Source organism: Seriola lalandi, unplaced genomic scaffold, assembly GCF_002814215.2.
Source record: "Seriola lalandi dorsalis isolate HSWRI2012SDOR001 ecotype SW California unplaced genomic scaffold, Sedor1 jcf7180002054614, whole genome shotgun sequence".
Taxonomy (NCBI): Eukaryota; Metazoa; Chordata; class Actinopteri; order Carangiformes; family Carangidae; genus Seriola; species Seriola lalandi.
This window is the reverse complement of record NW_019525167.1, coordinates 940264-965534: the sequence shown is the minus strand read 5'-3', so window position 1 is coordinate 965534 and position 25271 is coordinate 940264. Positions and strand designations below refer to the sequence as shown.

General features: G+C 43.1%; 1 protein-coding gene across 1 annotated transcript; it reads right to left on the bottom strand.

The window, feature by feature from the left end:
* Nucleotides 1-1422: 1422 nt before the first annotated feature.
* LOC111665094 (plasma membrane calcium-transporting ATPase 1-like) lies at nucleotides 1423-25200 on the bottom strand. Its single transcript, XM_023419973.2, has 20 exons — nucleotides 24309-25200; nucleotides 22592-22882; nucleotides 19520-19717; nucleotides 17893-18150; nucleotides 16344-16469; nucleotides 15646-15855; nucleotides 12582-12719; nucleotides 10919-11133; nucleotides 10328-10570; nucleotides 8864-9105; nucleotides 8549-8786; nucleotides 8243-8422; nucleotides 7817-7904; nucleotides 7512-7618; nucleotides 6836-7027; nucleotides 5665-5878; nucleotides 4824-5035; nucleotides 4626-4733; nucleotides 3872-4060; nucleotides 1423-2666 (listed from the first exon to the last, which is right to left on the bottom strand). Exons 2-20 carry the CDS (start codon nucleotides 22785-22787, stop codon nucleotides 2283-2285), a joined length of 3738 nt encoding a protein of 1245 aa, XP_023275741.1. The 5' UTR covers nucleotides 22788-22882; nucleotides 24309-25200; the 3' UTR covers nucleotides 1423-2282.
* Between the last annotated feature and the right edge of the window lie 71 nt (nucleotides 25201-25271).

The window sequence follows — 25271 nt, the reverse complement described above, 5'->3', positions numbered from 1 at the left end:
TTACATTCATTTATTACATTGATTTCGACACGACTATAAATATAGGACTGACAAATATGACTTGCAAAACCGTTACATTTAAATCCTATAAACTATCTTATTTTAAGTTTGTCATGAATAAAATAATTAAAATTGATAAAGTATTTCGTTGGTAGATGCTGCAGTTTCTCAAGCATTCAGTGAACATTATGTAGATTATATCTGGGTTCTATAGCAATTGATTTAGTTAATCAATAAGTTTTTGAAACTCTTCTTCTCAATTCTTCAGTTACTGGCTGTGAAGGGAGAGTGGTGTCTTTATATCTCATGTCATTTCTCTCCCCTGAATATACAAAAACAGCTTTTACCTATAGTCCCAGTTACTGTTGATAAAGCTGCACAGAAACAGAGTATTTGTGGTGTGAGAGGCATTTAATCCAATTTCATGTTTTTCAGAGGCTCTGAAGTGACAGAACATTTCATACATCATGGTTCACATGCTGACAAATAAATTCTGTTCAGGACCGAGAAGGATGAAGAAATCTTCTGCTGTTCTGAGATAATTAATTATATTGTGAAGGTCCAGAACGGAAGTTGTGATTCGTATCTTTTCGCTGCTCCTGAGGTCCAGCTAGCTCCGGGTCGCTCGTGCTGTGTTGTCCTCCGTGCAGCAGGTGTGTGGTTCTGTAACGGTGTTGGACCGCAGCCGGTGACGGTGGTTCTTGTTCTGCTCTGGAGGAGAACGGCACCTCTATGTGAACATATGGACGCTGCAGAATCAAACTGCTGTAGCTGCTGTTAAATGCCACCTTTGCTGGCTGTTCTCAAACTAGTACATTTATTAGTCAAATTTCATACTTTAGTACTATGAGTATTAAACGGGTTTTAAATGGATGATTGATTAAAGTCCTTCTTTCACTTTTCCTGTAGCTGCAGTCGGAGCTGTGTGAGGCCAGCTCTGAAACTGATGGAGCTTCCTGCATCACTTGCACCTGAGCAAATAATGGCAAGTAAAACAAGAACTTACTCAATACTGTTTTGTGAAGAGCTGCCTGAAATGTCCTGGTTTTCCCTGAAATGGAAAGTTTATTTTATGTAGTATGATTATGTGTTTCCATAGCGATGCCAGAGACTGTCATTGTCCACTTAGATTCAGGTGTAAAAATAGGGTTGAAATTCTTCTTGTAACTTCAGTGTCACACACTGTGTGGGAACTTTGAGCACCAAGTTTTACACAAAGACCTTCGTCTTTGTATTACCTGTGTATTACCTGTGTATTACCTGTGTATTACCTGTGTATTATCTGTGTATTACCTGTGTATTACCTGTGTATTACCTGTGTATTACCTGTGTATTACCTGTGTATTACCTGTGTATTACCTGTGTATTACCTGTGTATTACCTGTGTATTACCTGTGTATTACCTGTGTATTACCTGTGTATTACCTGTGTATTACCTGTGTATTACCTGTGTATTACCTCACCACTGGTCATTTGTTTGGTTTTATGCGGTTTAGTGACCTTTGAAGTTATTTCATATGTTTGATATGAAGATGAAATAGTTTGTGGTTTGTTAAACCTGAATGTTTCTTCTGTACGTGTCACAAACACCCGCCCGTTGTTTTTTTAACTTTTAATAACTTTTGGTTTTACACCTTTTGAAACAAGCTAAAACATTTTTTTTACAAAAGTACTAGAATAAAATTCAGACATTAGACATTTACTTTAAACATTTTTGTCTACAAACACGTCTCTTAAAGAATACACCCTCCCCACCCCCTCCTCATTAAAGATGACTGACTACACATTTCAGTCACACATCCTTTAAAGTTAAACCTCCACACAAACTAACCTTTAACCTTAACTCATCACCGTCGGCTCACGTCAGCTGGTGCGCTGACAAACAGGAACATTGGAGATTTAAATGAGCCCTGACTACGTCTGAACATCAACATCGATATTTACAGATCAGAAACTGATTATTGATTGACCACTTCACAAACACTCTTCACCTAAATAACAACTGCAGAGTTCATTAAAGTAAAGAAAGAAAACATCAGGGAAGATGAAAACAGTCTGTCGACCTGCCGCCGCTTCGAACACAACAACAAACTCATCTGGAAACATTTCTGCTTCATGGAATCTAAAAACCAGCAGTTGAACTCCTGACGAGCAACGACCAGGCGAGTCTGTTCTTAAAATGTTTTTCTATTCCTCCGCTCTCAGAGGACGCAGCGCTCTCGCCACGAGGAACACAGTACGAACAGGACAGACCACTGGAACAGGAAGTGGTCACAGGGGCTTCATAGTGAGGTCTCCAGGCTGTGCAGGGGGCTCCCCGGACACGGCGGCAGCCCCGCTGAGTTAGACGGGATTAGACCGGACCTGGAGCCGTCCTTGTGCAGCGGGACGATGCGGTCCATGGCGTTGTTGTTCTGGTTGGGCGAGGATGGCGGCAGGTTGGACAGTCCGGTTAGCGGCGGCGGGATGATGATGGAGTTTCGTTTGGTGGGGGCATCATCCTCGCCCTCGCCCTCGCCCTCATCGATCAGGGGGATGTGAGGCTCAGAGTCCTCGATGCGGAACTCGGGCTGGCTCATGAAGTTGTGGATGGAGCTGCGAGATTCAGGCGTCTCCAGACCTTCGTAGGGAGACACGCTGTCTCTGAAGGCGTTCACCACACGGATCTGAGAGACGAGAGTGAGATGGTCAGTTCAGGGTTTAATGAAGGAGTCGAGTGCGTTAAAGGAAAGTTCTGGTCTTCTTCTCTCTGGGTTTTATTCTGAAAATATTTTTGACTATGGATGCCTCCAAATAAACTTCAGTTTTACAGAAATAATTTAAAACATTTGTGAAGTCAAGTCAATTTTTATTTTCATAGTGCCAGCTCACAACAGAAGTTATCTCAAGGCATTCTTCAAATAGATCAACAATTCCCACCAAGAGCAAGAAAACTTCCTTTTAAGAGGCAGAAACCTCGTGCAAATGTGTCCAAACTGACGTAAACAGGAATCGGCCTCCTGGGTTCTGTGACTAACAACATAGGGATCTACTTCAGACAAAAACACCCAGTTAACTGAACAGCTGTACTGTAATTAAACAGCTGGAATGAGATGTGATCTGTGGACATATGTAGATTTTCCACCAGTAACACTGCAACTAACCTCTTGTGCCGTGTGTGTAGCAGGATTCTTTGAAGGAGTTTCTGCTCCTGACTTTTTGGTAAATAGTGTATAACATCAGTTTTGTCTGAATGTCATGATTCCTTACTGCGCAGGTATATTTAGAAATACTCACTGATTTATCCTCCATCTTTAAGTTAACTCACAGTAGCTAACAGCTGCACCGGTCAGAGCAGCCTGGGTCAAAGTTCAGACATCAGCTCAGGAGTGTATCAACACACACACAGTAACGGTGTAGCTGCATCTAAAGCTGATTTTCTGTGATGATGTAAATGTGGCTTCAGTGACGTCACTAGTTTACTGAGCTGAGACGTCTCTCCTCTGTCGGCTTCCTGCCCAGCTTCCTGTCTTTCCTGTTGATTCAGATCCTCTTCAGTCTTTGGCACTACTTTTCTAGTGTGACCACATTCTGAATCTGCTGTGCGTGCAAGTGTGTGTGTGTGTGTGTGTGTGTGTGTGTGTGTGTGTGCGTGCGTGTGTGTGTGTGTGTGTGTGTGAGTGCGTGCAGATGATCAGGCATCTGTTTGGTTCTGAGTAGATCCCTCTACAGTTATCTACAGTAGCTAATCCAGGAATACTTTCTTTAATAACTTTTGTTTGGGGACAAACATTTGAAACTGATGTTTGTCTTTACGTGCAACATCGTTTTCCCTGATCCATTTCCTGATTCTTGGCCCAGGTGGAATTTTCCTTTAAAGGTGAAACTTTACCTGCGTCTGAATGCGGTTGAGGCCTCGGCACCAGAGCACCTGGCTCCTCTTCAGCTCCATCTCAGCGTGGTCAATGGCGTCGAGGTCCTTCATCTCCTCCAGCTCCTCCTCAGGGATCTCCTCCTGCTGCGTGCCGTGACCCGCTGTCTTCAGGAACTTGAGCCAGTTGGTGGGGATACTGGACACCAGCTGGGGGGGGGGGGCAACACAAATATCACACCCCTGTCAGACACTACAGCAGCACTTCCTGTTCTTCAACACTCAACTCCTGAAGATGTTACTGAGACCACCTGAAGTCTTGAATTATTTATAATTTCCCTCATTTTATACTGTAAATATTATCTAATATACTATATAGTGTATATATTACATTATATACTTCTATGCTGTATATATTGGATCATATTTTAGTAAGAAGCCTCCCTGTTTTCTGATCTGCTCCTGTTTTAATTTGCCGTTGATAATAACTCTGTTAATGACTCCTGTCGCTTCTACTTTATTGTTTTTCATCACTGCTGCTGTCGTCTAGGAAAAGCAGGAAAATATTTCCCATCAGGTTGTTGGAAACGTCTGGAGAGCTTTCACCTTGTTGTGGGTGTGACGGTGTTTGATGAGGAAAGATGGACGGTAACATCAAATCACAATGTCCGAAGTTCACAAGTCTGGCTGGAAAACTTTACTGCATGTCATCCTTCCACTTTCTCTCCTCATTTCCTGTCTACTATGTACTATCAAAATAAAGTTGACATCTCACCTGACCCCACAGGAGGCTGCCAAGCCCCAGGAAGATGCACCACAGCCACTGGCTGAGGGTCAGACTCACACAGCTGAACGGTTTACCACCAAACTGCACGATGATGAACTGCAGGGGGGCGGAGTCATGACATTCATACACACTTCATACTTGTGAAGTAACACTGTGAAGCTCACCAGGTGTGTGGATTGGAGTTACCTGTATGATTAAGGTTCCCAGGACAATGGAACAGAATATGGGGTTCTTGAACATGCCCGCGAAGACGTTCCTCTCTCCGTGAATCTTGCGGGCGTTGAGCTCGTTGAAGATCTGCATGAGGACAAACGTGTTGAACACGATGGTGTAGTGCTCGGTGGGCGGGGCGTGGAGGGGCGTGTTCCTGCCGCTGTCGATGTCAAAAAAAGTCTCGCCTGTGAGAGGGAGGGACAGAGATTTACTTTCATTTACAAATTACTGATGATGGAACTGAGGTATTGTTGATGGGATTCAAGGAGGATAATTAAATATGAGGCGCAGGAGTTACGTTTTTAAGGGGAATTTTTGTGAACCAAATTTAGGAAGTATCCGCCTCTTAATCCATGTTGAAATCCCCTCAGACTCAGTTTTATTGACTTATCTATTACTGATACTCAAACACAACTTCAAGAAGAATATTTAGGACGACACAGAATTTAGAATCACCTGGTTATTAACTACAGGAGTCTTCGCTGTGAAGGCTCCATGACTTTCTGTGAAGGAACAGGTTGCTACTTACGTCCCTTTTCTCCCTATTCAAGAAATATTTCTCCAGGAACTCAGCTTGATTTTTACCCTCTTTTCTTTTTATTTAGTATATGCTTAAATTACACTTCTTTTAAATAAGACGTATTGAATGGAATCCCACAGAGAGTGGTAGTAACCAGAGGATGGTTTACTGCCGAAGACTTCTAATCTATAAGGAACCTGATTCTTATCTGCACCACAATTCTCAGTTCTTCTAATTCATAATTATGTCGCTCTGCGGCTCTGGACTCAAAGACAGTGTGGTGCATTCACTGACCAACGAAGAGCAGGGTGAAGATTACAGTCAGCTGGTAGATGGCGTGTCCCAGGATGTTCTTCATCATGGTGCGTGAGATGAGCGGCTTCTTGCGGCCGTACGGGCTCCGGAGCAGCAGCGACTCGGTTGGCGGCTCGGTGGCGAGAGCCAGCGAAGCGAAGGTGTCCATGATGAGGTTGACCCACAACATCTGCACAGCTTTCAGGGGAGAATCCTGGAAACACACACACACACACACACACACACACACACACACACACACACACACACGTCTACAGTCAGTGTCCGTCAGTAGAGAAACCACAGGCCTCATCAACCTGAAGTTTTTAGAAGATTTTCGTGTCATTTAAAAGAAGGAAACACAGTAAACAAACAGTAAACAAATATTTACAAACAGAATTGAAAATGGTGGCTTTAATAATATACACTTCAAAACCATGAACGTCTTAAGGCTAAAAATAATCTGAATTTAGTGTTTGATGATTCTCAGGAAGGTTTTTCTTCTCTGATTTTCTTCATGACTTTATATTAAACCCTAAAACTGGTGATATTGATGGTTTGTTGTATTTGTTTGTCATGTTGTTTGTCTACATCCTTGAAAACAAGATTTCTAATGTAAAAGACATTTGGTGGTGTAAGTACGGTGCAGCTCAGGAGTCAATTTTAGACCAATGTTCTCCCTAATTTTCATAAATGTTTGACAGGCAGCTGCAACTTGTCTGTCTGTCTGTCTGTCTGTCTGTCCCTCCCTCCGTCCGTCCGTCCGTCCGTCTGTCTATAACATTAAATATTGAAGACTACATGAGCAACAATCTAAAGTTAAATAAGATAATAGCGGAGTTAATCTGCTTCATCAGGGCTGTGCTAGAGTAGCAGCAAACTACCACATGACATCGTGTCATTAGTTTTTGTAATCAGATGTTGCTAAACTCTGATTGGTGCATGGAAATAAGCGACAGCACCTTTTTCCAACGAATTTCATTTGTCTAAAAAGCAGAGAAACATTAATCCTGATGGTGTGAACTGTCCATGTGATGACTCTTAGTCTTTACACTTGACAACACAAACTCCAGCATGATTCAAATCCTCTCTGGTAGAGTCTATTCGACTGTCAGATGTTCCTGTTATCCTGTCCGCCCCTCAGACAGCAGCGGCGTCAGTCGGCTCTGACCTGGGTGATGCAGGCTCCAGTGAAGGCCACGATGACGGCTACTACGTTGACGGTGAGCTGGAACTGCAGGAACTTGGAGATGCTGTCGTAGACGTTCCTGCCCCACATCACAGCCTTCACGATGCTGGTGAAGTTGTCGTCCGTCAGGATGATGTCCGACGCCTCCTTCGCCACGTCCGTCCCGGCGATGCCCTGCAGGATACAGTTTGTAGGTCAGTTTAAATAAAACCCTGACACTAAACTTGACCCTGAGCTGAGGTTCAGACTGGAGCGTATCCACAGGAGGTTCAGGATTTGTCAGCCGGCTCTCCTCACATGTTCTGTCACACGGAGTGAGGGGGGGGTTGAGGTATTTGATTTGGAAGAGTAGATCTTTAATTTATTGATTAAATCTATCTGAAAGTGAGTGACAAAATGGAAGATTATAACAAAGACCAATAAGCTGAATCTGTCATCAAATCTGAATTGATAGAGTAATCAATGATTGACCTTTAACCTCCTGGCTGCTCTGGATGTAAACCTGAAAGACAAACATCTGTTTTTTCCAGCTCATTACTTATTATTATAAGATCTTTATTCTTTACGTTCTGTGTTTTATAAACACGTGATGACTGTTTACAAAAAGTTGTCTCAAATGTTACAGAGCAAACAGGAAGGAGCAGTTTGATATCATTACCATGGCAAAGCCGACGTCTGCTTTCTTGAGGGCGGGTCCGTCATTTGTTCCATCTCCGGTAACCGCGACAACCTGCCTCTGCTCCAGCACCGTGCTGTCGATGATACCTGAAAGGACGACACACAGAGAAGCTCTCAGGTGTGCCACCTTTAAAACTACCTATTAACTAACTAACTAACTAACTAAAACTTTATATCTTCATTTTATATCAGGACTGCCACTGAGTTAGTAATGGGCTCACATTTTCTTTATTCACTTGTGTAAACTGTATTGTAGGAATGAATTCGGCTTAACTGAGTCCTGACCTTTGACCAGAGTGTGTTTGTCAGTTGGCGACGACCTGGCGAGGACTCTCAGCTTTGGCCAAATCTTGTCAATACGCTCCTGCTCGATCTGCAGAGAGAAAAGAAGACAGTTAACTTACAACACATTCATTTTATGTAATTTCAGTTAGAATAAAGTGCTGCTGGTGTCGCCCACAGCAGTGGTGGGTCCTACTTCAAGGGCTCACAAGAGAAAATGCAAAACAAAACTCTAGAAACCACTTATTGTAAAGGCTGCAGTGTTTATTCCAACCACAACATGAACAAACAACATCCTGATTTAACTATTCTGAGAATCTTAACCATTAGTGGAGCTAAAGGTCACGGGGTCATTAAATCTTGTGCGTTAGACTGACAGACTTTGGGACAGACACAGTTGTGTTTTGATGCTGTGTGTGTCTGTCTGACCTCTCCTAGCTCGTTTCGGATCTGTTTGTTGAACTCTTTTCCCTCCATACACAGGAAATCGTCTCCTGGTTGCAGGATGCCGCATTTGATGGCAATGGCCCGTGCAGTGTTGATGTTGTCCCCGGTCACCATGCGGACAGTGATCCCGGCCCGCTGGCACTTCCTGATGGCCTCCGGTACCTGAAGAAAAAAAAACAGGTAGAGAGTGATGCATGTTGAGGTTTGTGGCTTTTTAGCAAGCTCCTCTTCAGATGTGTTGAGAGTAGTGTGATGTTTTTTTTACTGTGATTGACAAGGCTGATGTACCTCAGGCCGCACAGGATCCTCAATCCCAACCACGGCGATGCAGGTGAGACTGGAGAGGATGTGTGCCTCGTTGTCCCAGTCCGGCTCTCCGTCAGCGGTGGGGAAGTCTCTGTAGGCGAGACAGATGGTCCTCAGGCCCTCCGACGCCATTGGCTCAATCACCTTCTTCACTAAATGGTCTCGGTCCCGAGGTTTGAGGTCTTTAGCTTCACCGCTGGCTATTAGGATCTTACAGCACCTGGAACCACAGGACAGAGTCATGTGACTGTCACCTGACCGAGCACAGAGCTGTGTCAGCAGCAGCAGTAAACCTACTTCTTGAGCAGGATCTCAGAGGCCCCCTTGCTGAACATTCGGTAGCTGCCGTCATGGTTCTTTAGCACAGTACTCATGGACTTCCTCGCAGAGTTGAAGGTGTAGACTTTGAACAGTTTCTCCTCTGGGATTTCATTGCGGACGCTCTGGTAGTCTCGGTGCAGGTCGCGGGCGAGGCCCAGTAAGGCACATTCTGTCTTGTTTCCTACCTGGCGCGGCAGCCCGCCCTCCTTCTCCGGAGGCTGCAAGAAGCGGCAGCAGAAAGGACGTTAAGTCTCAGAATCAGAGGTTCAGCTTCAAATTCAACTCGCAAATGCAGCAGCACAGGACAACAACATCAACCCAACAGCAGCACAACTTTCAACAAAGAGTGGGAGAGTGACAGGAAAGTTGGGGGAGAGAGAGAGAAGGAATAACACCTCTGAGGTAAGGACTGAGCCTGAGCAGTGTGTGTTCTTATTCTTAATCACTTCTTAAAACTCCTTTTTATTGATAAGCCAACCTGTTATTTTTTTTATATTTTCTATGCCGACCTTTTTATTTTAAACACTGTACAACTTATCATCCGTCTGTTTTGATCCAGTAATTGTTCAAGTGTTTCTGATCGAAAACGGCAAATATAATATATTCATGGTTCCAACCTCCCAAATGTGAGGATTTGGGTCTTTGGGTTTTGGACTGTTACTCAGACAAAACTAGACATCCAATGACATATCTCACTGACCCCTGTTTTCCCACCTTTTCAACTAGTGACCCTTCACAGCCAGCCACTGCTTCCTGTTGACCCCTCATCGAGTTTAACCACTGTTGGATGTTAAACATTTAATTTCAAAATAAAGTAAATAAGCCCCTGTATTTTCTGTAGCAGTAATGTTTTTGACTTTTTTTTTTGTCCCATTTTGCATCGTGACCCTTTTATTAGGTGTCTACCCTGTAACTAAACCACTGATCAAATAATCTAGAGAATAATCATCTGACTGATTGATAATGAAAATTGGTACTTTGACATTAATTACCTCCAGGGAGGTTATGTTTTCACATGTGTCTGTCTATTTGTCAGAAAGATTACACAAATAGTATTGAAGCGATTTGCACTGAACTTGGTGGAGTGATGGGTTTTGGGCCAGGGAAACACCAATTGAATTCTGGGGCAGATGTGGATCATTTACTGTCAATTACATTTTTTTCTCTGAAATCTGACATATGTTCTGAGAGAATAATCATCAGACTGATTGATAATGAAAATAATTGCTAATGACAGTGAACTGACAGAAAGGAAACTCATTAAAAATTACTTGTTGGGACTTAATTAACTCTTGTAACCGAGCTGTTATTTCCTCCTGCAGTGGATCCAGGAGGCAGTGATCAGATGACTCCTGAGCTGCTATGGCACTCCTCCAAACCAACCTGCTCTCTGCTTAAATCACAGCGCCTCCTGAATGGACGGCTATTTTTACAGCTCACCATAATCTTGGTGGTGTAGGCGCAGTTGACCCCGATGCCCAGAATGAGCAGTTCCAGTATGTTGGCAGGGATCTTGCTCGGCTCCGGCACCGCTTTGAAGTAGCATCCTGCGATGTAGGCCTGCACCACTGTCATGCGGTTCATGGTGAGTGTCCCCGTCTTGTCGGAGCAGATGGCTGTGGCGTTGCCCATCGTCTCACAGGCGTCCAGGTGGCGGACAAGGTTGTTGTCCTTCATCATTTTCTGATAAAAAAGGAGAGCAGGGGTCCCTGAGCCTGAGTGTTTTATTCTGAATTTACTAGACATTTAGAGTTTTACAGTTACAGCTACAGTGTTTGATCCAGGTTTGTCTGGAGAGGATAAAACGGGCCCATAAAGATGAGAGAAGAGAGTCACTGCTCCAGCTGAGGGGAATAATAAATACTATAAAAACTGTTCATCCACTGAGTGCTGAAAATAATATTCAAATGATATGATATATATACTGTATATATATATCTAAATCGAATGTCAGTTTCGATTACACTAATGTCATTTTTTTGGAGATCAAATACAGGGTGACAGGCTGTATAATGCTGTATACAAACAGACCTTGACTGAATAGGCCAGGGAGATGGTGACGGCCAGAGGGAGACCTTCAGGCACGGCCACCACCAGCACCGTCACGCCGATGATGAAGAATTTGACGAGGAACTGCACGTAGATGGGCACACACTCTGAGGACCAGGGAACCCCCTGAATCAGGAAGGTATCGATCAGGAAGCGAGTGATGAGGATGAGGACGGTGACAGTCGACATAATCAGACCTGAGGACGCAGACAGACAGAGACGTAGAGAGTTTAGTGTAGTGACAACCGGATCATGAGCACAGCAGATGTTGTGAACAGTGAGGAGTGTTCTGGGCACAAGAATCCCCCCGAGGAATCATCGACGAGACCTGGGAGAGAGTTAGACGTCACTGCTTTACCAAGTCAAGTCAATTTGTGGAGGAGGAGAGAGACGAGAAAACTTAAAACTACAAGAGAGAGAGGATTCCAAGTTTTAAGGGAAGTTTTAAGCCTACTCTTAAACATGGAGAGGGTGTCTCCCTCCCGGACTCAAACTGGCTGGACTAAACTTCAGCGTTGCTTTTAGTTTCTTTTAGACTGGTAAATACACATCTGTTAATGCTAACATTAGCTATGTAGTAATAGCAAAAACTTATAGCCCTTTTAAGCAATGTGTGGCCCTCACATGCAAGAAATAGGAAAGCAGGGCTGGGCTTCCCTTGATGCACAGTGAAGCTCATCGACCTATACCGGCTAACCATGGCTGACCAACTTCAAGTCATTAATGCTTGCCTCGATCATACAGCTTTATGTTCCTTCATGGCCACTGCCTTCCTCCAAGGTATCTTGTCTAGCATTGACATCCCCGCACACAAGACAATCTCAGTCCAGACTGTTCTGGTCTTTGGTTCCCTGATGGTGGAACAAGCTACCGGATGCTTTCAGAGCAGGAGCGTCCCTCTCTGTCTTCAAGAATCTCTTGAAGACTCATCCCTTCAGAAAGCACCTCCTCTCCTAACACCTCTAACACCCTAACATGTCTAACTAGCACTTACTATGCACTTTTGATGCACTTCTTTACTTGATCTCCTTCACTTATTGAATAGATGTAGTACTTACTACGCCTCCTACAGGACTGAAGCTTTAGTGATGTCTTTCATTTGTAAGTCGCCTTGGAGAAAGCGATTTACAAGTGAGTGAATGTAAATGTAAAACAATGAGTGGAAACAGTCTATTTAGAAGTACATTGTTAAACGTTTCTTGATGGAGAAGAATCTGGACTCAGCCCCTGATGGTCAACAGTCAAGCCAACACCCCTGTGTTAAAGTGATCACAGATTCATTAATTGCTGCTGGAATTTTAATCTGTGACATAATCATCTCGCTGCAAAGCTCCATTTTCTGCCAAAAAGCAGAAGGATGCAAGGACCAAAAGGATGTACTCTTTTTGACCTCCCACACAGGATCAGTCGAAGCAGTCTCTTTTAAAAGGTTCTTTTTTTGTCAATGAACATTTCTCCTCCCAACAAGCAAAAAGACCCCTGACCTCTTGTAAATGTCAGCACAGATGTTTTGGTTTGGCTGAAGTCATTTCACAGGTGAACACGGATGACAAAATGTTTTCAGTCCTAGTCCTGAGAACAGGAACAAATATGCCTCACTCTTGAAGTTCTGGACTTCCTCATTTATCTGATTCTCTGGTCGTACCTGCTTTGCCGATCTGCACGGCCAGTTTGGTCAGCTTCCCCTGAAGGACAGACTTCTCCTTCTTTGGTAGGTTCTTATTCTTCTTCTCTGGATCTCCGTCGTCGTTGAGCGGCTCCATCTCCACGTCCTTGTTTTTCCCTACAGAGAGACACAGGAGGCCAGTGAAGCATTCAGGTGTTTCAGACACAAATCATCAAAACTGCTGCTGATGATACTTCCAGTCAAGTCAAGCCACTTAAATCAACACTTTCTGTAGATTTTTCACATTTATAGCCTACCATTCGACACACTAGAAGTGTTGAATTTCACTGACGGCAATTAAAAGAAAATTACAAAGTAGAACTGACTGGAATTAATCTGTGATTGAGAACAGTATTAGTGTTGAAGAGAGACAGTGTTTTCAGCACAGAAAGGTGAGTAGGATACGACTAAGGTGATGGAGACTGCATCAACAGCAAATTAAAATGAGACCAGATCATGAAACAAGGAGGATTCTTATTCAAGTGAGATTGACTGCTTGTAAAACAGGAGATATTATAAGTAAAAGTCTGCCTCTGTTTTAGATAAAAGCCTGGGTCTCTTTGTAGTTGAGGTAAACAAATAACTTGTCCACTGTGTGAGCAACTGCAGCAGCCCAGAAACCACAAAAACAGGGTGTCCTATCCCATCATACACTACAGTATACTACTATTATTTCCTCGTTGAACACTTTGAATCATAGAGCAGGACTTGAGGATGGTGATGTTACTATGTCGGTCCTACAGTCCATAGACACAAGGACAGTATAACTAAGTTGATATTTTGTCATCAGGACAGTTACTCATCATTAAAAGTCTGTGTGAACAGAGTAAACAGTCAGTCAGAGGACGACCAGTAAAGGGCAGGGCCATGATGTTGTTGATGATGGTGTTTGTGTAATCCCAGTCTGGGGTTTATTGTGACGTGTTGGTTCAGACTTCACACCTCTGAACTAATTTTCTCACCCGACTCGATCATATCTGTTTCCCCTGGATCATCACAGCTACAATACACTGACACAGACACTGTAGCTCTATGACTGAGTGAGGGTATCTGCAAGTGTGTGTGTGTGTGTGTGTGTGTGTGTGTGTGTGTGTGTGTGTGTGTGTGAGCGTGCTGATCCCAGCTCAGTAATGAGGTTATTAGTGGGCAGGCAGCAGCAGCAGGCAGGAGAAGAAAGCAGCTGCCGAGCTTAAGGCCGATAATCTGCTTGGTCCTAATCACCATCAACCGAGTCAGGAGCACCTGCTGCTGCTGCTCAGACCACAGGGACACACACTGCGCCATGTGGGACCACAGGGACCACAGGGACCACAAGGAATCAGGAGAACCTGCCAGGGCTGACCCAAGGAGAACCAAGAGTCTGACTGACTGACCCCTTATCCCCAGATCTTTGACCAGTCTGATCAGAACCACCTCTCATGAACCAACATTGATTTTTTTGATGGACTGATGCATCACATGGTGCCCAGCTGTATTGGTTTACAAGACACTTGACCGTAACAGCCAAGATTTTCATATAATGTACAGATCCACAGATAAAAAAAACATTCACTTTACATTAAAGAAATGTCCTGCTATGAAGGATACACAGTCAAACAGCCAACTCAACATACATTCACACCTTCAGACAACCAAAACAAAAGAAGGACAACACGTCAGTAGTACGGCAGTGGTTCGTCTATGCAGTCAGATACTTCTCAAAGTTATCTGTAAACTTTGTTGGACAGCGGTTGGCACGTCCAGAGGTAATATGACAAATCTGTTCAACCACCTTAAAAGGAAGCATTTCATTCAGGTTAATGTAACGCCATCTCACAAGGGCCCAGAAACATCAACAGTTATCATTAACAGACGCATTAGAGCCGTCGAAAAAATACAATGAAAGCAGCAAAAGATGGAAAGATGTGACTGAGGCGATCACATTTCGATTTTGCTAAGGATAAGGTGCCATATCATCTTGGGTGAAATGGGCGAGGCATTTGGAGCATCCATGTCTAAATACGGACTGTAAATTGGGACAGTACTTGGGCCAAGAGACAAGATCACAGACTGAGAAGACCAATGACAACCCGGGGGCTTCTACACGGCTCCACAGGCTCCATCCTCACTCATAGAGGACAGTAACACGTGCTGTAAATACTTTTTTACCTATGAAAGAAGAACTGTTTTTTACGCATGGAGCGGAACATTAATAAAACATTAATAGAGCCAAAAGGATACGTTTATTATAAGCAGAGACTGAAACATCCAAAGTGTTGTCAGGATTAAGTTGAGTTCAGACATTTATGTTCCCCACCGGATGAATTGCAATAACTTTGCTGATCCACAGACTCATCAGTGGCAGTTTATTAGTTTCAGTGTTTTGTCCATGCAACAAACCTTCATGTCACTACCTGTAAAAACAAGACTGGATCAAAACCTAGTATGTGGCTGGACCTCCTATGGTTAAATCCTTATTTCGGATTTTATGACTGCGACATTGTGTGACAAAATCACCAAACAGAGTGAGTAAATACAGCTTTCACTTGAGCAAGTGGGGGTTTGATCCTGCTCACTCCTTCTGTCCTCATGTTTAAGTGGTCTTGAGCAAGGCTCTGGACGACAACTGCCGCCATTGGCATGTGAGTGCGTATGTGAATGGGTGCATGAGGGGTACATTTTAAGGCACTTTGGATAAATTAGGTCCATTTTAGTCCATTTAGTATCTTCTGTGAGACGGATAAGTGTCAGACATCAAATGATCTGTCGGAACTAGTTTGTAAGATTTGCTTATTCCTGACCTGAACAACAACGTTCAAAGGTGGAGTGATAAGCCGGCTGTCATAGAGAGTGGGCAGATGTGATATTGTTTAAATATGGGGAGAACAGCGCACATTTTCTGTCTCTAAAGGAAGACACTCACAGTGTCACAAATAGTCGTGCAACAAATGAAAAAGAGAGCTAGAGAGAGAAGTTCAACCCATGGTTCCTTTCTCAACAGGCAGATACAGTGAAAGCTGCAGCAGCTGAAACGAAACAGGGTCCCTTCATACAATTAACTTACTTTTCTTGTCCTTCTCTTTCTTTTTCTTCTCCTCTTCTTTCTTCTTCTCTTTCTCTTTCTCTTTTTTCTTTTTTTCTTTCTCAGCCTTCTCCTCGCTATCGCTGCCACTTTCCTCGCCGGCACCGAGCAGCGTGAAGATGATGCCTGTCTGAGAGTTAACGCCCACGGCGGTGACCACCATCTTGCCAGAGCCTTCCATCACATGGGTACCTGAGAGAGAGAGAGAGAGAGAGAGAGAGAGAGAGCACAGAGTTATTTCTGTCTACTCTGTACGCACAACATCTATTATATCCATCTGTATTGTATCAAATTGATTAGTGATTTCGACCTGCGGCGTCATACCTATGACCGTATCACAGCCATGCTGATAGTCAGTACAACATCACTCTCTCTTGTGTGATATTGCTTAATTATCTTATTTTATGTCTTGTGATGTTACCACTTTCTGTGTCTTTATTTTGTTTCAGCAAATAAAAAAAACAAACAGGTTTTCACACCGAGTGAACATAAAATATTCACACACTGACATCTCTTCAGTATTTAAGGCGGTTCATGTCAGTGTAGGAAGAGTGTTGAGTCTGCAGGTGTGAAAAGAGAGTTAACAGTAGAAAATCAGTAGCAGAAATTGGACGGTAAGAACTGGCGGTGACGGCTCAGGTCACGCTGAACTCGGCCGTAATTTGATGTGAGTGAAGCACCTGACAGCATCATGGGGTCTTCGTTGACACTCTTCTTGACATGATCCGACTCCCCGGTCAGAGAGCTCTCATCAATCCTCAGATCGTTGCTCTGGATCAGGATGCCGTCGGCGGGGAGGAGGTCACCTGGAACACCGACGCACAGAGGAACACTTTCATAACAGCTCATCACCATCAGGTCATTATGTTACATCATCATTAAATCATTTGTCTGGCACACGTTGACAACAGTGAACGGGTGGGAAATATTTTCAGTTTTGTTTTTCTAATGATTATGAAATAGTGAAAAACAGAAAGAAATGAGCATGTTTTCATTAAAGAACATGAACTCTGCTGTGGGTTTTAACCTTTGACTGTTTTATGAGTCAGAGGTCACTGGTCTTCAAACTGTTGACCACCACAGTCACAATATCACTACCTCCAATAATATTATAGGAATATTATACAGCCAGTTCAGTTGTTCTCATGGTAATATTTACACCTTGTTTACACCTGGTATTAAAATAAGATCTGTTATCAAGATAATAAGCAATCTGATCTTGCCTTTACTTTTACACCTGGTAATTTAAATGCACTCTCATTATCCTCATTGACATCACATCTCTGTCCCCCAGAGCAAAACCTACACTTGAGTAATTTGTGGTGGCGGCAAAGGAGCTGCAGTTGTCAAAGATTCCATTGACACCTGCCTAAGATCCAAACACAATGTGAGCCAGACCACGTTCAGAGGTGGTCGGGCAGATCCGATCACATTCTGATCACATATGCATTAACATGTGTTGCATACTGCACTCAATAAACCAACTGACAACTCACCGTGTGCAATAACTAACACACCATCTGTGCAATATCACTCGCTTACCTGCTGCTATCTATTATTTATCTTTTTTTTAACGTATTTGATATTGACATTTAGCATTTTTTCTTTTTTTTGTACTGCTGTAACAAATTTCCCCAATGTGGGACTAATAAAGGAATATCTTATCTCTTATTTTCCTTATGCATTTTTTTAAAGTAATTTTTTCGGACATTTTTGCCTTTATTATAGCTGCAGTGAGAGAGAGACAGGAAAGTCTGGGAGAGAGATAAGATGACACGCAGCAAAGGACCACAGGCTGGACTCGAAGCCTCTGAGCCGACCTCCGAAGGTCAGGACTGAGCCTTAAAGACACACACTCTACCAGGTAAGCCACTGGGGCGCCCCACAGATCGCATTTTAATACCAGACAGTATTAAATGGGGTTTTAGTGAAGTATTCTGTCACCTAGCCACTACTCTTTTTTTTTTTTAAGAAATGAAACGGTAAGTTCTATCATGGTCTCTTCTAGGTGATACCAAAACTGCACTTATTTAGATCATTGACACTGAGAAATATAATTGAAACATAATTGAACAAAAACATGATGGCAAAATGATCAGGATCTATCTGATCAAAGAATGACTCAAAAGCTTTGATATCTAGCTCATCAGTCAGGGTAAACTGACTTTCTTGACTTTCAACCAGTGGTAAGCCCTCCTATCGATCTGTACATGCTTTTTGTTCTCTCACCGTATTTGACCTGTGCGATGTCTCCGACAACGATCTCGGACACATTGATCTGGGTCACCTGCCCCCCTCGGACCACGGTGAACTTCTGCTCCTGCTCGATGCGGCTCTGGAGGCCGCGGAACTGCTTCTCTTTGCTCCAGTCGTTGAAGGCCGTCACCAGGACCACACATACCACGGATAGCAGGATGGCAGCACCTTCGATCCACCCAGCCTCCGCCTCGCCCTCCTCCTCCACGCCGCCAGCCGCACTGCCACAGTCTGAGCAGAGAGAATGCAGGGTGGAGGTTTAGTTTTAGTTAAATGTTCAGCTGCTTCTAGAAACACTCCAGCAGGGCAGCCTAACCGGAAGTGACCTTTGACCTTCATGTATGGGAGTTTCCAGGTGTCTAACTTTGGAACAATATGACACGTTGCCGCTGTGGCACAAAAACCTCCACTGATTTTAATGATGGTTTCATTTAAGATGAGTGATGACCCAGATCACATGACTCATGCTGGGTCAGAGGTCTGCTGGGCCCTGTTTTTTTTTTTTTTTTTTTTAAAGATGTTACTGAAGTTACTTGAAATTAAGAATTAGTTTTTTGGTGGGACCAACATAGATGGCTAGACAAGGACTGTGTTATTAAACTGACAGGTTAAGTGTGCAATATCAAATCCAGCAGGATTCTTCAGGTTTTAACTGACCCCTCCACAGAGGGAATTCTGGGAAACAGTAGCTTGTTAGAAGATGATAATGATGATGATGGTGCAGGCTGACAGATAAAGCTGGTGCAATTTCATAAATGAAGATGTATTGTTATCTCCACATGTTCAGTGAGTGAGTGAGTAGTCCTGTAGGACTTTCAGTCTGGACTATCTGATGAGGAGGCAGCGCAAGTGAAAATGATCATTTGAAACACTTAAAGCAGCAGCCGACACCAGTTTGTATGCAGTTGTCACAGAGAAGTAATTCACTGTGTTTAACTGATATGTATCTGTTCATTTTAGATACACAGGTACATTTTCTGCATATGGGCTGGATATATTTAGCCTCTCTGACTAGTACTACATTCAGTCCAGCACAGTATACAGACACGTCACGGCCGGACACGGGGTCACAACAACTGACTCTCCTTCTCAGTTCTCCATGTGACATAGAGTTGGAATCAGCCTGGTTTTGGTGAACTGACCTTTGATGAACGACATGTAAGTGAGTCACAGAGAAAAGAGAGAGAGAGAGAAGCAGAGAGTGGACCAGAGTCTCTGCTTACACAGATGAACGGGTCCAACACGAATAAGCTTTGAGTAGTGTGAATGCTGATAATAAGGGAATAAAGATTTCAGAATTTACAGCCTCTTCAGGAACTGACTTCGGTATTTCCAACTCTTTAACTATTACACTTTAGCTTTAACTTTTTTTCTGCATTTTCAACAAGTTGCATTTTCAGTTGCTTTTTAAACCATTTTAGTCCATTCAGCTTACAAGTTCTGCTTCATCAGCAATGTCCTTCAGCTTTCAGCATTTACACAACAGAAAACAGGAAACACACACACTCTGCTGTCTCACAACAATGTCCCTGTGAATGCACTGATCAGATTATTCAAAGATATAAAGGTTTGACTGTTGAAAATAAAAAGATGAACTCACGCTGTCTATCTGCATCTGGCGGTTTGTAGAAAGAAAGGCCTAGAGAAACGATGGCTGCCACTTCCAGGATTATAAGCGTGATATCCTGCAGGGCTTCCCACACTAACTGCAAAAAGGTTTTTGGCTTTTTAGGAGGAATGACGTTCTGTCCGAACTCCTTTTTCCGTCTGGCGATATCGTCTGCCTTTCCATCTAAACCTGCACAGACACAAAGACAACATCATCAGTCCACATGTCCTTCAACCATTAAACTGAATTTATATCAAATATAACATCTGTTGAGCCAAGATATAATCTTAATCCAAACCTCTTCACATGGTTTAAACTCTGAAGAACAAATCCAAACATTGTGAGTCACGAGTGGTTTAACATTTGTAATCACTGATAAATATGAATCATATAATTATAAGGCTCAAACTTCCAGGATAAATGTGGATATATTGAACAACGATGAAAATCCTGCAAGTCCAGAGGCCAGTTGCACAAAACACCTTACGTTTTCTACTTAAGTATGACACTTAAGGTTTAATTTCACCTTAAGCGAGGGAGTTACTTAAGAGTGCTGCACAGAATCTCTTAAAAGATTTCCTTAGTTAAGGAAAAAAGTTTCAATTTACAGCAAGAAAAGAGATTTTACAGCAGTAAAATTCTACTGTTTCCATGGAGACTGTTGATTTGCTGCCATTAGCACTTGTGATACCTATTATCACTTTGGGGAAGCAGGTAACATTAAAGAAGCTACTTTTGTGATACTTTAAATGTAAGACTAAGATAAGGAGAAAAGCTTAAATACTTAGGTGAACATTTTAAGGAGACCTTAGGGAGAAAGCTTAAGGGTGTTTTGTGCAACGGTCCCCAGGTCTTTGTCATTCTATGTTGTACTGTTGTAGCAGATGTTGGAGTTTCTCAACACACCTAAACCTGAACCAAAAGTGCCAGCTCCACCTACAATTAGGAGGCACCATGACCAGGACAAAACCTTTCATCTCTACATGATCCATTATGTGTACAATAAGATATTACTGAAGCCCAGAAGTTGCATCATTACATTTTTGTGTGTGTGAGGACTACATCTCTGTTTGAGTGCTGCTTTTATCCTGTAAATGAATTGTACTCAGGTTGGTGTGCACACTGTGCACCTTCTGTCAGAGACAAGAGAGAATAAATCCAGTTAATTATTACTAAAAGCCCACAGATTCAGTTATCCTGGAGACAGTGCTTGCTGGATTAACTTGCCCAGAGTAGAAATGTGTTGTTGTGCCCTGACTGCAAATAAGTTCATGGAGCTCCACAAAGTGTTTTTTAATACGTTTTTAGGGGATGAAACCTATGAGCTCTGAGGCTGTGTGCAAGAGGACTGAGTCATTTATTAAATTCCTACTGTGCGACTGTAGAAAAAGATTTAACATTCAACCCGTACCAGTCAGTCTGAATTTATAGTGTATAGGACTCCAGTGGGGGAAGTTCAAGAAGAATACACTGTCTGGCTTATCCACCAAGTGTCCTACTGTCCTCTGTCAAACCAGACCTGGGCTCTCCTCTTTAAAACAAAGTGAAGTAAACTTGCAAGTTGTGTCGAACAAATAATCATGACAGCAGAACAACTGAGAAGTAATGCGAAGAAACGTGTGATTCAGCACCATAGCAGGTAATAAGTCAGGATTGTCTGCAGACTTTGTAAAATAGAACTATCTGCAGTTGCCATACAGGAACTTAACTTAGTTTAGGAGTAGGCAACATGGGTTGCATCAAAATTCATTAAAAAAAATAATATATTTTAACTCCAGTCATTTGAACTTGATTTATTTGAGAAGGTGACACATGGTTTATATTTATATGGCTGGTGTTTGGGTCTCTGCAGTAGTGTGGTGTGCAGAACTGCAGACTGGTGTCCTCAGTGGAGCAGAAGAACATGTCGGGACACGCTCAGGTCCCTTTGGACACACTGAGGCTGCTGCGTGACTCGGTCAGTCTCAGCAGGTTTTTAACCTAACACTTCTCTCTGTGTTGTCTGAATGAAACTCAGTGATTGGAGCGCTGAGCATGCTCAGGTAAGTGGGATTACACTGAAAGTTAATGGATCTACCCCCCCTCAGCTATCACCCCAGAGAAGTAAAGTAGAGTGATGGATTTTCCACTGATTTCAAGCTGCTGCTGAGTGCTGACATTTTACTTCTCTCTGTCAGCAGGAGTCTAAACACTGAAGGTGTTAACTGAGCGTGTGCAAGATGGACAAACTGAATGAATTAATGATGAGGAGGAAAATGTCAAAGGGCAGGCGTATGAGACACCCTGTGTCCACCCAGGGACACTGAGTCCACTGAGTCAACATGATAGCACAACTTTGCAGAAACAATAAAATATGTCTCGGCAGGTCGACTTTCATAGAAATATGCTTAACGAGGTCACTATCAGCACCAATATCAATCAGATGACAGATTGATCGAATGATCAGTGCAACCCCAGTTAAAGACACATACTTTGATTGTCTTACAGCATACTCAAAAGTCTCCTCTTAGCTCACTGCTGATGTTGGACAATCCCAAATAACCGCTGAATTCCATCCCTGAGGCCAAACTTAAGTCCACTTCATGTCACTGAAACTGCCTCAGAAACATGATTAAGTATTTAGCCCTTGCTGCTGTGAATCCTCCATTTGAATTTTTCTTAATTTAAATGCAGTATTTACAGCCTGGAACACACTGTGTTTGTCTCACACAGTTTTGTCACACAGAGCAGAGGAGGATCAACAGAGGCTGCAGGTTGTAGTTGACTTTGACCATCACACAGTACCTGAAGCCAGACTGGAGTACACACTAAACTTTATATGTCCTCTGTTGGTTTAATAATGACCACGCCAGGGGGAGGGATCTGTGAGTCACAGGTGGAGGAACCTAAAACATAATCCAATACAACCGTGACTCTAACTAAACTAACTAAAAGGAATGTATAGTGGAGCATCACACTGCCTGTGGCTGATTTCTGATTCACATTTGTGGCGCTGTGATGCTCCAGCTGGCAGGCAGCCCTGTTGCTTTACAGAGACACACACAAGTTTCTGAACATATTTACCTTCAACAGGTGACGTCCTCAGTCTGGCACACAGTCCGTTAACGTCTCCGTAAGTTTTCTCGATTTTGGTCTTTGCTTCTGGACCTCTGAGCTCCATGACCTCACGCAACTCAAGCAGCGAGCAGCTGAACTCTGCCTCGTGGTTGGCCTCATCACGTCGGCCATGTTTGGACCCACGAAAAGAGTTATTGGCCATGTCTTCTCCTCTGGGACTCAACAGAGGCCTTCCCGAAAAACACAGACTCAGTGGTTGGCCTGAGGTGCAGATCTGGCCTTACAGGGACTCAGTGACTGCAGGAGGATAGATCAGGTTATTTTAGAGGTCTTAGTGGAAAACAAGTACATAACTCTTGGGGGAAAATGTAGAAACATGACCACACAAAGGACGTGACTGGACTTAACAGTTGGGGCTGAGAGCAGGACACTAAAGTCATGTCCTCAGTATTGGTTCTGGGAACTTGGGAGATTACATTCCCCAATTACATGCAAATTACACATAAGAGGTTTTAAAAAGACTGATTCTGATACTTTTTATGAATCAACATACTTAAATTAAATTCTTTTAAACGATGTAAGAGGGATTTAGTACTTTATTATTTACATTCCCGGGATTGTGGATCCTTTGAAATAGCATCACATAAAAAGATTAAATTGCAAATATAACTGAATAGTTAAATAAATAAAATGTGCTCTAATAATGATAATCAGAAAATGTAATTTTTTAGTGGTTAGTTAATAATTAGTTTAGTGGAATTTGTCATGTGTAACTATTCCATAATTCATATCTGACCCGCAGAGTACCTTACTCAGTGGCAGCAGCAGGAGAAAACATTAAATCAAGGTAAGAACAAATTTAATGACATATTCATAAAAAGTCTCTTTGTCCTGAGCAGCAGGAGGATGGAAGATATCAGGAAAACATGCAAAGTTTATTCAGTTGTCTCACCTCATCACTGTTAGAAACCAGTTGTATGAGTGAAATGCCCTCAATCAACCAGGTAACTGTGAAGCAGACCCAACATATCTGATCCAGACTGCTCTGGTCTCACAGAACAAAACAGTACCCTGTTGTTGCATTGGCAGTGCATTTTAACGGCTGATTCACTTTGAACAGACTGAGCCTGAACGTATCTGTGTGGTGCAGGGTTGCTGTGCATGCTGGTGTGTGACTGAAATCCTTTATATTTGTTCCTCACAGGTTGTGACCTCTGCGCCTTCAACTGTAATCTGTGTCAATCAGTCAGCCGAGGCTTAATCTGAACGAGAGAGAAGCAGCCTGTTTAAGGCTGACGGAGAGAAAGAAAAGAACTACTGAACAAAAATCATGAAAGGCAAACTGGTGAATAAAGCTTTGCTGCTCACTGTACAAAGCTAAAGCTGAATGAGTGATTGCAACCAACAGTCCAAACACACAGAAATTCAGTTCACAAAAGGAAACACATAAGGGCTGATCTCCATTTTAGAGAAGTTGCAAGAAGCTAATTTTTTGGGGAGAAATTCTGTGTTGTTCAGTTATTAATGAACTAATTATCACAGCAGTACATGAAGCTACACAAAGTATAGCTGTGTGTAAGAGCTGAATAAACTCCAGCCCTCCGTAGTGAGGAAACACACTCAGGATTTTTGACAGAAAACCTCTTTGGAGCCAGTCGTTCCTGACAAAAACTTATTATCACTTTATTACTGCAGCACTGAGATGGAGAAAGGCTTTACTTACAGAAACTTCCCCCATCGCCTCCTGTTAGCAGCAGCAGGTGTTAGCGGCAGTCCGATTACTCTGAGCAGCAGCGTCACACACACGGCTCCAGAAAAAGCCCATAACCCAGCCACAGTCTGCAGACCTGCTTCTAGACCACAATTTACTCCCAAAAGCAGCCTGTTGTCCAGAAATTCAGTTTGACCTTCAGCAAGCTCTCAGTCACAAGCAGCGCTCCATCGGAGGAAAAAACAGGAGCTGGCTAAATGATTATCTGAGGAAAGCCTCGCTTAATCTAATTAGACAATCTGTGGCTTCAGTGAGCGCCAGAGAGACTGCTACTGCTGCTGCAGCTCCTCCTGCCGAGAGGGACACACCAGGTCTACACACGTCAGGTCTGCACACAAGGTCTGCACACACTGGGTCTACACACTCCAGGTCTACACTGACAACATCTAAACCTACTGCTGCAGCTCCTCCTGCTTAGAGGGACACACTAGGTCTATACACACCAGGTCTGCACAAACCAGGTCTACACTGACCATATTTAAACCTACTGTTGCAGCTATTTCTGCTCGAGGGACACACCAGGTCTGAACTCAACAGCTCCATACACCAGGTCTACACACACCAGGTCTACACACAGCAAGTTTAAACACACCAGGTCTGCACACACCAGCTCTACACTGACCACATCTAAACCTACTGCTGCAGCTCTTCCTGCTGAGAGGAACACACCAGGTCTAAACACACTTCAGGAGATGTAAAACTGAAGACAGGGAGGTCAGAGTGTAAGCTACTTTAAAACTAAGGAAGCAACCACCAGAAACCCCCCCAGTAACCAGTTAGTATCCCATAGCAACCATAAAGAAAACTCTGGCAACCAGCTAGTGTATCCTAACAACCACCAAGAAACAGCCTCGCAACCAACTAGCTGTACTGTCTATCCTGTCCTCAGTGCTCTGACTGCATTAGTTGTTGTTC